General features: G+C 43.0%; 1 protein-coding gene across 5 annotated transcripts in view; it reads left to right on the top strand.

The window, feature by feature from the left end:
• The window catches only part of LOC120948526 (uncharacterized), a 74722-nt gene that overhangs the window by 12752 nt on the left and 48985 nt on the right, over nt 1-12985 (top strand). For all 5 annotated transcript variants that reach the window (XM_040364957.2, XM_040364952.2, XM_049606999.1 and 2 more), the window contains exon 8: nt 791-874. In XM_040364957.2, the coding sequence (XP_040220891.2) occupies nt 791-874 (84 nt within the window). The remainder of the gene's footprint in view (nt 1-790; nt 875-12985) is intronic.

The raw sequence follows: 12985 nt of genomic DNA, 5'->3' as shown, positions 1-12985 counted from the left end.
TTCTTTCTCAACAACATTTAAATCATTCCTAATCATAAAAAAGTGTAAATAAATTAAAATTTTAATATTATTTACAGTATCTACACCTCTAATCATACTTTCATTGAAATAAAACCAAATTTACCGGTTGAAACCCTCGTTTAAACTAGGGTTTAAATACCTTGATTCACCAACGTACGTTATATGTACGATAAAAAAAAACATCTCGTAAGAAATTATTGCTCTTTTTTTAAATCACGTTAAATTTGAACCAACAGATTGGCACGTGATATCTAAAAAAAATTAAACAGAATAGCTCAAAGAAAAGGGAAAACTAAAGGTAGTAAATAAAAATCGCTGTTCCGTGGTACAGTCTTCAACTCACACGACTTAACAACTTGCCCCCGTAGTTCTGAATCTGAAGCCTCGTGGTGCTGGATAAGTATCGAACTGTTAGGTCGGCATGTTTGCGTAGCACCACATTACGCCAAATAAAAGAAGACCGACAATAGGCGTCAAAAGAAGAAAAAAATCCATGGACTCTGGCACTGAACTATTTCTAATTAATCTCCAACTGCAAATGCTCCAAATTCAAAGAGCAAATAAGTTTCATCCTGAGTAAAATCTATATAATATAAACTTTGTTCCTGAGACAACACATCAACATGGGTTGAACTTAAACAATAAATTTATAATACTGTAAAATTGTAACCAATACTACCAAACTAAATAATAATATTGCATTTAGTTATAATCCCAAAAATACAACAGTTAATTGTATACCCCTTTTTTCGATTTCTTCTTCTTTCAGTGGATTTGCTGCAAATGCTGGAGTTCAACATACCAGTTCGGTTTCCTGCCGCTCCGTTGCTGACCGTTATTTTGGCATTAGTCGGTAAGTAGCTTTGTGTTTGAATTATTTACTATGAACGCCGAAAAATTTCAACTGTGATATAGAACATATTTTACACACATATTGGAATTTGTTACATATTTGTTTTACCGTCTGTGATACAACTTTTATAGAACATTCAACTGCAGCACAGCTTTGCCAACGATTCAAGTTAATCAGAATAACCATGCAGTAAAGCTGCTTTGCAGAGTGTTACCATCGAATCGGTGCAGATATTTTTAGCTGCATCAGCGGCTAGCACCAAAAATGGACGTAACAACTACTAATTGTTTTGGTAGTGGGTATGAATCCGATTAAGCGTCCTTACCATTTGTAAATCCTGACCAGTGCCCGGGTATATTAGCGTCCATCGGTCAGGTATGGCAACTTTTCTCACAGCAGCGCATCCATTTGTGGATTTAGGCTTCAATCACTCTGGGAGCGAACCTTGTCTCGTTGCTGGCCTCCCGCCGTACTTCAATCCTACCTTCATCTCCGGTAGTCAAGCCGGCTAAGAGAGTAAACCCATTAGAGAACGGACGTGTAGGCCTGCGCTTCTCATGCCGTGCTCATCTATCGTCAGGCTCGCTAGTGCCCGGGAGGTGATAAAAGGGTTGCACAACGAAGTTAGAGGCAATTTTTCGGATCAAAAATCGGCACACAATCCGGCTTCATCCCTCGTGCTGATTGATGGGTTGAGCTTTTTGCGCCGATGGCGGCTCTTTGACCGTACGTTGATGAGCATGGTGGGAGGGGGGTGTACATTTTAGAGGTACTTACGCTTACTTTTTCACCGTTCACTTGACATTCGAACGGTTCTGCAGCAATGAACCGTACAATTTGAATGTTCCAATGATGTTTCCAATCGCGCCTGTGGATCGAAGCAGTGCGGTTATCATTTGTACTAATAGGCGAATTATGTGTACTGGCGATGCATTCGCAAGAACAAAGCATTGCCAGCATAGCGACACGAACACGAATGGGGCTTGGGACATTCCAGTTGCATTTCGGTACGTAGCGTGTGATGTGCGCGAACTGCAAATGAATAATACCGTTTCGATCAGCGTGCAGTTCACTCTGCGAGCGCTACGTTTCCGTCTTGACTCATTCCACGGGTATAGGCTTTCCGAGGGCACATACATTAATTACGTTCGATATTGATTGATAGATGAGTTCCATTCAAATTTATTATCCATCATTCTTTGTTGAATGTGATACATTTAATATACATATATGTATATATTGAGGCGGGTATGCTTCCCGTTCATCGCGGTCGGATGTCGTCAGTGCATGGGTATTGCCCGCTGGCCGCGTTCTGTTTGAAACCCCACCAACATTGGAGTGTAAAGAGTCGTGGAAAATTGTAAAACAGCAGAAACATTGAATGAATGGTTGTGTCAATTTTACGCGCCTAGAATGTCAACCACGTAGCAAAGATACACGGCGACGACCAAAGGTGTACGAGCTTCACGGGTTTGTTGGGTTTGCCGTTGAAACGAACGCAGATATTGGGATTGAAGATGATGGTGATAATCGAACGAGACTCACCTTTGTGCGAATGATAACGTGCGTGGGTGAGCTGATGAGCTGGATTTCTTTTCGTACATTTTCACATCCCTCCATCCACTTAGCGAAGAAGTATCGTCGTCCTGATGGAGCTTGGAATTTAAATGAGGAAATTACTAATGTCATTTCGTCTGTCGTTTGAAGGCGGCTTTTCTGCTGTTCTCCCACTTTCGTTATGATGTCGACCCCTCGTCTTTCAGCACACATCACACATCATTCCCCTTGCCTGGCCAACGTGTGCGCAATGCTATGCATTTTAAAAGCAGTTGGCAGATGCTTTTCCCCACCCACGCCACGGAGAAATGGGACAGGAAATGAAATGATATTTAATTTCGAATCTGTTGCAAGCCACTGAGCACACATATGCCGTTGGCGAATTGTAATGTTTCACGCTGAATGCTGAAATCGATTGGAGCAGGGAGGCGTCTGGCGGTAGCTTAAAATCTCTAAATGATTGATGAACTTCATCGGAACACACTGCGAGAGATCGGTTCAGGTTTCAGTGGACACGTGCAGAGTGAGTAGCTTTTAGCTTCTTTTTTCGCTCATGTTGGCGCCGTCGATGCTGTGCGTCGATTCTATTGTTGTGGTTGATGTATGCTACATGTTGTACACTCTGCTCTGGAGGGTCAGAAGTACTAGACATGACTCCACTTCCGACGATCAAACTTACACCGAAACGACGTATGGTTGCCAAACAGCGCGACGGGAATGGTCTCCCGGCAAATGTGCAAACTAATAACTTCAAATGTATTTACTTTTCGTTGCTGAAATCCGCCCGGTGGTTCGGCCGGAATCGCCACTTCCACCATTTGATCCCGCGTGACAGGGAGCCCGAGCGATAATTAGATTCATGGGTGTGTTCCCGTCTGAGCGCGGCATTCCTTCATTGTCCCCGGCGGTTGCTTCGACGCTTCGGACCAACTGTAACCGTAGCCGCACAGAGAAGTGCATAAATACATCAAACGGACTGTCGGACTTTAGCGAATGGTATTTGCGTGCTCGCTTTTCCCCGTCGCTGTGCTGAGTTGACCGTTGTTGGGAGGGCATGAACGGCTGTTCCTACCGCCGTTTTATAGAAATTAATGTATGTAACGCTCTAGTTTCAGCTTACACCTGCCCGTTTCCATGTCGCAACGGCCGGCACACGGGGCGGGTGGGACTGCAACGGAGCGCGAATAATCCGTACAAATTGATGTGGAATAAATCTGCCCTGGCTTTGGGATTTTGGTGGCATGAAGGAGGGAGCGATGATCCCGCAGCCTCGACTGGTTGCGTGGGATGATTCGAAAGATAGTGGCTTAGCAAAATCAGATAAACTAATTTCTTTTTTTTGTCGTGATTTAATGACAACGTAATACACGGGTTGGAGAATAATTTTGATATAGTATAGTAATTATTCACGTGAAGGTTTATTATGCATACGACATGTTTTGGACGAGTTTGGTTTTGGTGGTGTTATGTGTGTTCTTGAAGTTTACATCAAATGCACGGCTTCATTACGTTACGGGAACTACAAAAGGGTTCAGGTTTTTTTTGTACATTTAATGCAAATATATAATCACGAAAAGTCATGTATCGGAAACACAATATCCTCGCAAAAATCAATCTAATCAACATTTCACTGGGTTATAGTGTATAGGGTTGTAGTATTCGTAATTTTATTTTACGAGCACTTTGTACCCGATGACTAACACGAGGATCTGACATCTGGAGTTTCACTATATCTACGGGAGCGGAATTTGGTTCAAGCGTGTCACCTTAACTCACGGAAACCTGAATATAAAAGGCCGATTTAAATCGCATCGCCATTTGATACCTATCCGCAAACAGAACTGTTTTGAAGCGTTTTAAAAAGGTTCGAAAAATACGTGATTTTTTTAGCTAATGTGCAAGTTTGCTTAAGTTTGCTAGTACTGTCCTACCCGCTTTGTAATATCAAGTGCTCCAATTGTGCTATCATCTGCAACGCTTGTTATAATAGTAGGACAATATTAGCATATTAAAGCTACCGGATACATACATATGATGTAGGAAAAGGAAATACAACCAAGGGTAGGAAAATGACGTGATGTTGAATGTGAATAATTATCTACACTATTTTGCTAGTGCCTTTTTGATTATTTCATTTGTTAGGAAGGTTAATATTTTACAATTATTTTCATTTAGATTCTTTAACCGTTTTGTTATATTAGTTGAATACGTTAGTTCGATAACTGAGCTAAAGGGTTTCCCACAATTTTTTGGTTGGATCCTATCAATTTTTGGTAGGTTCCCATATTTTTTTGGTGCGTTCCCACGATTTGTTGGCCGTTTCCCAGAATTTTGGTCCAATTGTATTGATATCCAATTGGAAAATATTAATAAATTATAGGAACGAACCAAAAATTGATGGGAACCCACCAAAAAATCATGGGAACTGACCAATAAATCGTGGGAAACCCTGTAAGTAACGCTTTTCCTATGAGCCACTAAACTCCATGGCGAATACCAAAACAAACTGTTGTTGAACCGATACCAGTTCTGGAACTAAATACAAACTCAGCGTACGTGGAATAAATCCAGAACTGTACCTGTATCTCTTACGCTCATGAAATGAATCGTGAACCTGTCTCGATCGAGGAATCGATACATTGCCTATTCCGACGTTATAATGGCAAATTCGTAAATTTATTTTCGAACAGTTGTTGATATTTCAAAATAATAAATGTTTATGGGAAAATCCATCATATGCCCTGCAACTTATGTTTCTAACGCCCAGACGACGCCTGTGTAAAAGTGGTTCTTTACGACCAACAAGTCATCAAAATCTCGACAAGATGACCCTTGTTCGCTTATGACTAGTCTATTAGATTAATTTAATTGTATGGAAGGCTAAGCATCAAATCATACTTCGCCCTTGAAGTCACATCAAGACACTTCCATGCTCCATGTTCGCGTTCACTCACAAACGAACCAGTCTGCTGCACTGAACCATTCTGCCAGATTATGCAAATTAAATTTGTTCGATCAATTTCGTCAACTCACAAAACAAACGAAATCCGGCAAAATATTCATCCTCCATCGCTAGTCCCGTGTGTAGGAAATGCATCGAGCAGAGTGGAGCGCGGGTGACCAGCTCATGCGGCTGCAGCGCGTCTCAAAGTGTATGTGTGTGCGTGTGAGAGAGATAGAAACAGTATGTGTGACGTTTCCGCCACATCGAGTGTAGACAAACCAATTTTCCGGCGTCGTGTGGGGTCAACCGGAGCGACGGGAAACCGGATTATTGAGGTGTATCTGCTTGCGGGGCAGTACTACATAATGTATCGACTGTGGATGTGACGATGACAGGGACATACCAGCCCTGCTCCCTTCACTACTTCCCCGTGGACGATGTGTGCTCTTTGTCTTGTATCCTTACTCCTTCAGGGGTTCGAAATCGACCAGAATGCCACAAGTGGGAAATCTGGCTGTGAAGACACTTTGCAGCAGCACGCAGGATGAGTCAGTGTGAGGATTGAATAGAGGCAGAGGGGGCGGATGACGGACGCCCGGCCAAAGCGAAGGCACAGCTTTAAAGAATTGATTTTCAATGAATATGATGATGTGTATAATCTGGCAATGGAAATTTATGCGCATCGTCAAGTGACACATCGTCTTAGTCGCGCATGAATTGGAAGGCAGCCCCTGGACCTTTGGGTAAACGTGCACGTGCCGGCCGAGCCATACCGGTGGAATGTAAAGTTTTTGGGCTGTAGAATTTATTCATAACTTGAATGCCGACAGTGAATGTGCGGAGAGTTTGCAAGACGAAGGAGCCAATTATGGAGTCGTGATCATGTGGCAATTGACGGGCGCTCATGTTTAAACGGTATGCTCGGAGCTAAGTAATGCTGCGCAAAAGTGTTTTTGTGAAAGTAATCATTTTTGAATTAATATTCTGATTTAATCGCATTTATCGTCATTCTTTAAGATATTCATAAATTGAATAAAATTATTTTAGCAATTTTAGGTCAGTGCTAAAAAAGAAAGCATGAGTGTGTGTGATAAAACTAAATGGAACGCAGCGGCTAATAGAGATGAAAAGCACGAACCGATTGATTGTATGCGTATTCGAGTTCTTGTAGGAGAAAGTGGAACGAGCGATCTGCTATACATGGTCGTCGCCGTGCACGTAGAGCTATTGTCTACACGCACAACTTGCCCGAGCGTCTGTTTGCCGTTGCCGCGCGCACCCGGACACCTGTACACCCTCGACCAGCAGTTGTGAGTGGGTATCGTTGCACCATCGGAATCTGTGTAAGCTGAAAGGTACACACATCAAGTGGTTAAAAGAGCGTAAACATCGATCCCACCATCGTCCACTGGATAGGCACTTTCAAGAGTTCTAGCGTCCAGATCCGCACAGATCCCCGCACAACTACTTCGTTGCAGTTCCTGACCGTCGGCAAAGGAGGAATTATGAGTGTCATTCCTGTCTCGTGACATCTTCTCATTACCTCAATTCAAATGGGAACAGGTGTGACAAGCAAGGTACAGAGCTTCCCAGCATGCCGGGAGATCTCGGGGACGCAATGTGGACAATGCCGTGTGAAGGAACACGTAACCCCATAACCGATCTGTATCCGTTTTCGAGGTTTGTACCGTCTCGATAAGCCCCGTACACAAATGTCTCGGGTAGCAATAGTGTGGGGATGGCAACCCGGACCACCCCCCCTCCACATAGCACACGCACTGCGAAAGTAGTGGTGTGGCAAGGCGTGCAAACAGCGTAACGAAATTATTTCCGTTAGTTTAGTAGGTTCACGCGGTTAGGAGCGAGGTGAAGGGAGATTGGCAGGAGACGCACATCCGGCGGGTTGGTTGTATTGAATTGCTTCAGCCCAGCTTCATAGTAACTGGAAACAGCAGGATCTATGCTTCCCGCGCCACTCACGCTTGTGCACACATTGCGTCCGTCGGACCTTGCAGTGGCTGTACACTTAGTGTGGCGCCAGGTTTGCAGACAAACGGGTGGTTCGAAAATATAAAACCAATTAAAAGTTATGACTGTAATCCCTCTTATCAAGTGAATTTTACATACTCTACATGCTGCAGCCCTATTGTAAGTGTGCTGAGTGTGTGTGTGTGTGTAGACGTGTGAGAGTGAACGAGAGGGAAAGATCGTCAGCTTCACTCACCCGTCGGAGGACAGCGTTTAGCACACGAACGTACACATTTGGGAATGCAGAAATAACGATGCAATATTGAACGAAGATCCCCGTTGCCAAACGTTGTTCTCATTGCTGGGTGTCGAACGGCACCCATGGTCTCCCCGTGCCCGACATCCCCAAGTTCATTCATAAATGTGTCCCGCAATGTGAGTGCTTGCCCACATACACACCCAGACACAAAAACGCTTTCCGTTTGTTGGTTTCGGGCTGGTGCATGTGTAAGGCACTTTAACGTAACCGAGACAGAAAGGCAGTGGGGCAGGAGGTACTGCATGGCAGGATGCCGAGGTAATTCCAATGGATGCAAAGTACTTCCGCCACTCTCGCGGTAGTGGTGTGGTGCACGGTAGTGCCGGTTGGGGTGAACTGTGTTGAATCCGCTACATTAACCTTTATTTGCCGATTTTGTAATCCAATTAGTGTGCAGCAAAAATACTTCAGCATCGAGTTGAGGAGATTTGCCTGCTTCGATAGATTTGGGATGAGAATGCGTTTGGGGTAGACAGGCGAGAGAGAAAGAGAGATACAGAGAGAGCGAGAGAGTTCCGCTGGCGGGTCGGAATCCATCGACGCGTCCACGTGGTTTATGTTTATGTGCACGTGCATCGGAATTTTCACCCGGGTTGCGGGCCCGCGTGCGTCCCGGCTCACATGCACACCAAACGACCAAGCGGGATTTGCATAGCTTGGCGTACGGACAAAACTGTTGCGAATCTCATGCTTATCGTGAGCACGGGTGGGAGGTGGTTTTTCATGGGGGTGAAGGGTTTGCGAGCGTGCAATGCTTGTGTAATGAAAATAAAGCAACCAGCGATTAAAAGTTAGGGGGCACAATTTTTAACTCCCCGAGCGTGCAAAATAAACCAACGGCAGTGCTGATGAGCTGTGCTTTTCTTGCTGCTCCGGATTGTAGCTGAATTGATTTAAATTCGTCGGAAGTTAATGATCCTTCCTTAATGACATGTGATGCTAAGGTTTTCATTGGAGTCTTATTATTGTTCATGCGAAAAGTTTATGCGGAATCATGCTGCTAGAAATGGTTCTGTGATCTCTGAATCTTCACTTTAAGATGTACGTAGAAATTTGTTTCAGTATGAAAGCAGAAACTAACTTCAAAGCTTTCGCTTCACCTTCGCTCAACACTATCTGGGCCTTGCTGGGTTTTTGTGTGCAGGGATTTATACAACAAAATAACTGTAAACTATTCCTTTGTATGTTAATTGGCCGTTCCCTGTATAATCTTGATCTGCTATAAAACATAAAAATTTTCTCACTAATTTCTGTAAAACTCCTCAGTTGCTCTAGTTATATGATGGTTTTAGTTTATCTAAAGTAATGTTTTATTTATTCATCTGGCCTGCGGCAATCGAAATACACAAAAGTAGAACGATAGGAGAACATTTTATTACATTCTTTCAGATGATAACCTTAATACAACTGCATTCGTTCTGATATTTGTTCGGTCCCAAAAAATGCCCCAGGAACTCAAATGATATGGCTCGTTATGCGAGATTTTACTCGTTAAGAAAGTTATTTGTTTAGCATTTAGATTTGCTCGTTATCGCGTTATGAGGGGTACCACTGTACGGATACTAAACAATTACTGTGTATCTATACTGAATCTTTTTTTAGGTCTTATATTTTCTACTCCTCGATTTGTTTGATATCACATCTAGACGCAACACACTCCAGCATTAGTGAACGATTTAATTATCTGTTTGCATTCTTTAATTAAAAGTGTAACTGAAATAAATATGAAGTTTTTGTGCATTGTTTAAAATAATAGATCGAGAATTAAAATCAGTGCCGCTGTATAGTATATCCGGAATTAAAGTCATATTTAAAATATTCTGGTACTCAGACTTCTTCACGTACTGCGTTATATTTCTATTATATTATATTATTATTATTATTATTATTATTATTATTATTTATTTATTAATCTTCAACGGGCCCTATGGCCTAATTAAGATGTAACAGTTCATTAAAAAAAACATAACAAAACATGATTTGCAGCGCAATTCACTGCGGCCATGGCAAAAGCCGGAGACGTTCCTTGAAGCACTGAGTTGAGATGTCGAAGTCGAAGCAATCTGAGACAGTGTTGAAGACAGCCGACATGCGGAACATAGGGTCAGACCGACCAGCGCTGGAAGGGGGTTGAGCGAGCCGTAGAGTTTCTCTAGACCTAAGTGTTCGGGATGGTGCATAGATATCGACTCGATGCAACAAAGGCGATGAGTCGATAGAGCCATTTAGCAATCCAGCGATGAAAGAACACTGTGCATTGCGTCTTCTAACCGAAAGAGGTTCCTGGCCTAGAAGACGGCATCGCGCAGCATACGGAGGAAGATTATTGCGATCCTGGCAGGGAAGTAGGCGTAGGGCATATCGCGTGAGTTTACGTTGAATCGCCTCAAGTCGAGCAATTGAAGAAGCGGTAGTTGGGCTCCAGACTACGCACGAATATTTCAGAACCGAACGAACGATACAGTTGTAGACAGCTTTGATGCACATGGGGTTGTGGAATTCATTAGTTGTCCGGATAACCACGCCAAGTAATTGATTTCCTCTAGCTACAACGTCATCAATATGCTGTTTAAAGTTCAAACTAGAGTCAAGCAGAACGCCCAGGTCTTTGGCATGATTTTGTCGATTAATTGCAGTGCCATCTATGAAGTAGGTACCAGTGACTGGGCTCCTGCATCGACTAAAAGACACACAGTAGCATTTCTCGATGCAGATAGTCAATCCATTACGCTTGCACCACGAACAGAAAATTTCGATGCAGTCTTGCAGCAATGTACAATCACCTGTGTTGTGAATAGGCGCAAAAATTTTTGCATCGTCGGCAAACAGACTGATACTGTCGGGAGGTAGAGCGAGGGTAACATCGTTGATGAACAATATGAAGAGAAGCGGGTCAATATTGCATCCTTGTGGCACACCCGAGCTGCTGACTATTTCTTTGGACATGTGCTTATCAATTTTCACGATGTATGTGCGATTAATTAGGTAAGACTTAAGCCACTGTACGAGCGAGCTGGGAAATCCTAGCTTATCGAGTTTAGCGAGAAGAATTGCGTGCGGAAGAGAGTCGAATGCTGCTTTCAGATCTGTATAAATTGCATCGACTTGAGCTCCGGCATCAATTTGACTAGTGCAATAGGTTACAAATTCAACCAGGTTCGTGGTAGTCGACTTTTTTGGCACGAATCCATGTTGATACGGGCTTAGGTAGCTGCGGCATGCATGTAGCAGATTTTTGTATATCACTAGTTCGAACGCCTTGGCAATGGCACACAAAGATGTAATACCCCGGTAGTTGATGGCATCTGTCCTGTCGCCCTTTTTGTAAATAGGAACCATCCAAGATTTCCTCCATGTTTTGGGAAAGTAGCCATTGGCTAGCGATGCATTGAACAATTTTGCAAGGATAGGTGCTACTGTCGTTTGACAGCGTTTCAGCACGGCACGGTAGAAGGAATTCCGTCGGGTCCAGGAGCGAAGGAAGGCTTTAGTTGCGCTAGGGCAGATAAAACGATCTCACTGTCGATGAAAGGAGTGCTCATGTTAATTGCGCCAACCGGAGTGTTGACGAGAGCAGCATCAATGGTATCGGTATCATTCATAGCCGGTGTAAAGCAATCTGCGAAGCGATCCGCGAAGAGATTGCACATTTCATTAGTGTTGGCACTTGTTGCTCCTTTGTACGTAATGGATTTCGGTGTATGCGTGGATTTTGTTTTGCTGTTGTAGAAGCGCCAAAACGAGTCAGGCCAGCTGCAGAGGTTACGTTGAATTTTACTCAAATATCTGCCATATCGAAACCTGTTATAGCTGCAGTATAAAGAGTGCGTGTCAAAGTAGATCGAGCGAGATCTTTGACAGCGGCGCGTTTGGTAGTGACGATAAGCAGCTCTTTTTACACGTTTGAGTCGTTTGAGTGTGCGGTCCGCCCAGGGGGGGTTAGGTTTAGGACGCTGAACTGGGACGCATACAACAAAGGCTTGCAGCACGAAGGACGAGAATGAACATACTGCTTCGTCAAGTGAAACAAAATTGGAACAATGAAAGCTATTGTTAAACATTGATATCATGTCGTTCAGTTTCACATAGTCAGCTTTAGCAAAGTTATAACGATAAAATGCGGTTGTCGTCGAGTTTTGTCGAGTCGTCGAATTGCGTCGGGTCGACGAGTTAATACATATATTGAAGTCAAACGCCGGATGGTAGGAGTCAAGAGGTACAAGCGGAACAACACTTGGAAAGACAGGCGAACACAATTTAGCTGCAGCATTGTTAGCGTAGAGCAGGTCAAGCATGCGTCCGTGCGAATTATTGATGTGATTAAGTTGCACTAATCAGTTAAATTTAAATCCATCCACAAAGGTGTTGTTGGCCAGTGAGCGCGCAGTTGGTTCATAGTGCGTGATTGATGAGTATGCTGGCGAGGACGAAGGATCAGCTGTGGACCAGCTTATGCTAGGCTGATTGAAATCGCCAATAACAAACAGCAGATCCGAAGGCTTCAGTGTGAGAGTGAAGCTGCTGATACAGTCATGTAGAGAGCGAAGAGTCGATAACTCGGAGCTAAGCTGCGGTGGAATGTATACTACTATGACGTACAGATGTGCGTTATTGCAGGCGACGCGCACACAAATATACTCGAGAGAACGATTGTATTAACTTCTTCTTCTTTGGCTCAACAACCGTTGTCGGTCAAGGCCTACCTGTACCACTAGTGAGCTTTGACTTTCAGTGACTTATTGATTACATATAGCATGATAGTCAGTCCTACACATGGAGCCACGGTCTATTCGGGGCTTGATCCCATGAACTAATTTTAACACAATTAAAAACTGGACTGTTTTTGAACAATAATTCAAATTTTCATAATAATTATTAGACTTGATACAATACGGTTATTTGTTTGTACATATATGTTTGTATATACGTGTTGGTCATTTTTCATAGCAGAATGATTATTATAATGAAATAGATGTGTTAAATGTATATTATTTTTTTATGCAATTTTATCTATAATCTTTAGCATCCCGAGTTCGCCTGACTTTTCCTTATTGTTTCTAACTTATACATGAACTAGCTGGCCCGGAAAACTTAGTTATTCTCAAAAAAAAAAAAAAAAAAAAAACATCATTGCTTTCCTTTTTGGGATAATTGTACCGTGCCCGTATCCTAATAGTATTCGATCGTCGAGTGTAAACCGAGAGGTATCTTACACCAAGTGTCAAAGTACTGTATACAGTAGGCATGTGTAAAATGAACGAGAATCGCACCGTTCGAACAGTTCGGTAAAGTGAACGAACGAACGAGATTCTTAACAAAAAGA

The sequence above is a fragment of the Anopheles coluzzii genome, chromosome 2 (genome assembly GCF_943734685.1).
Source record: "Anopheles coluzzii chromosome 2, AcolN3, whole genome shotgun sequence".
Taxonomy (NCBI): domain Eukaryota; kingdom Metazoa; phylum Arthropoda; class Insecta; order Diptera; family Culicidae; genus Anopheles; species Anopheles coluzzii.
Note: the sequence above shows the minus strand (reverse complement) of the source record. Positions and strands in the feature narration are given on the sequence as shown.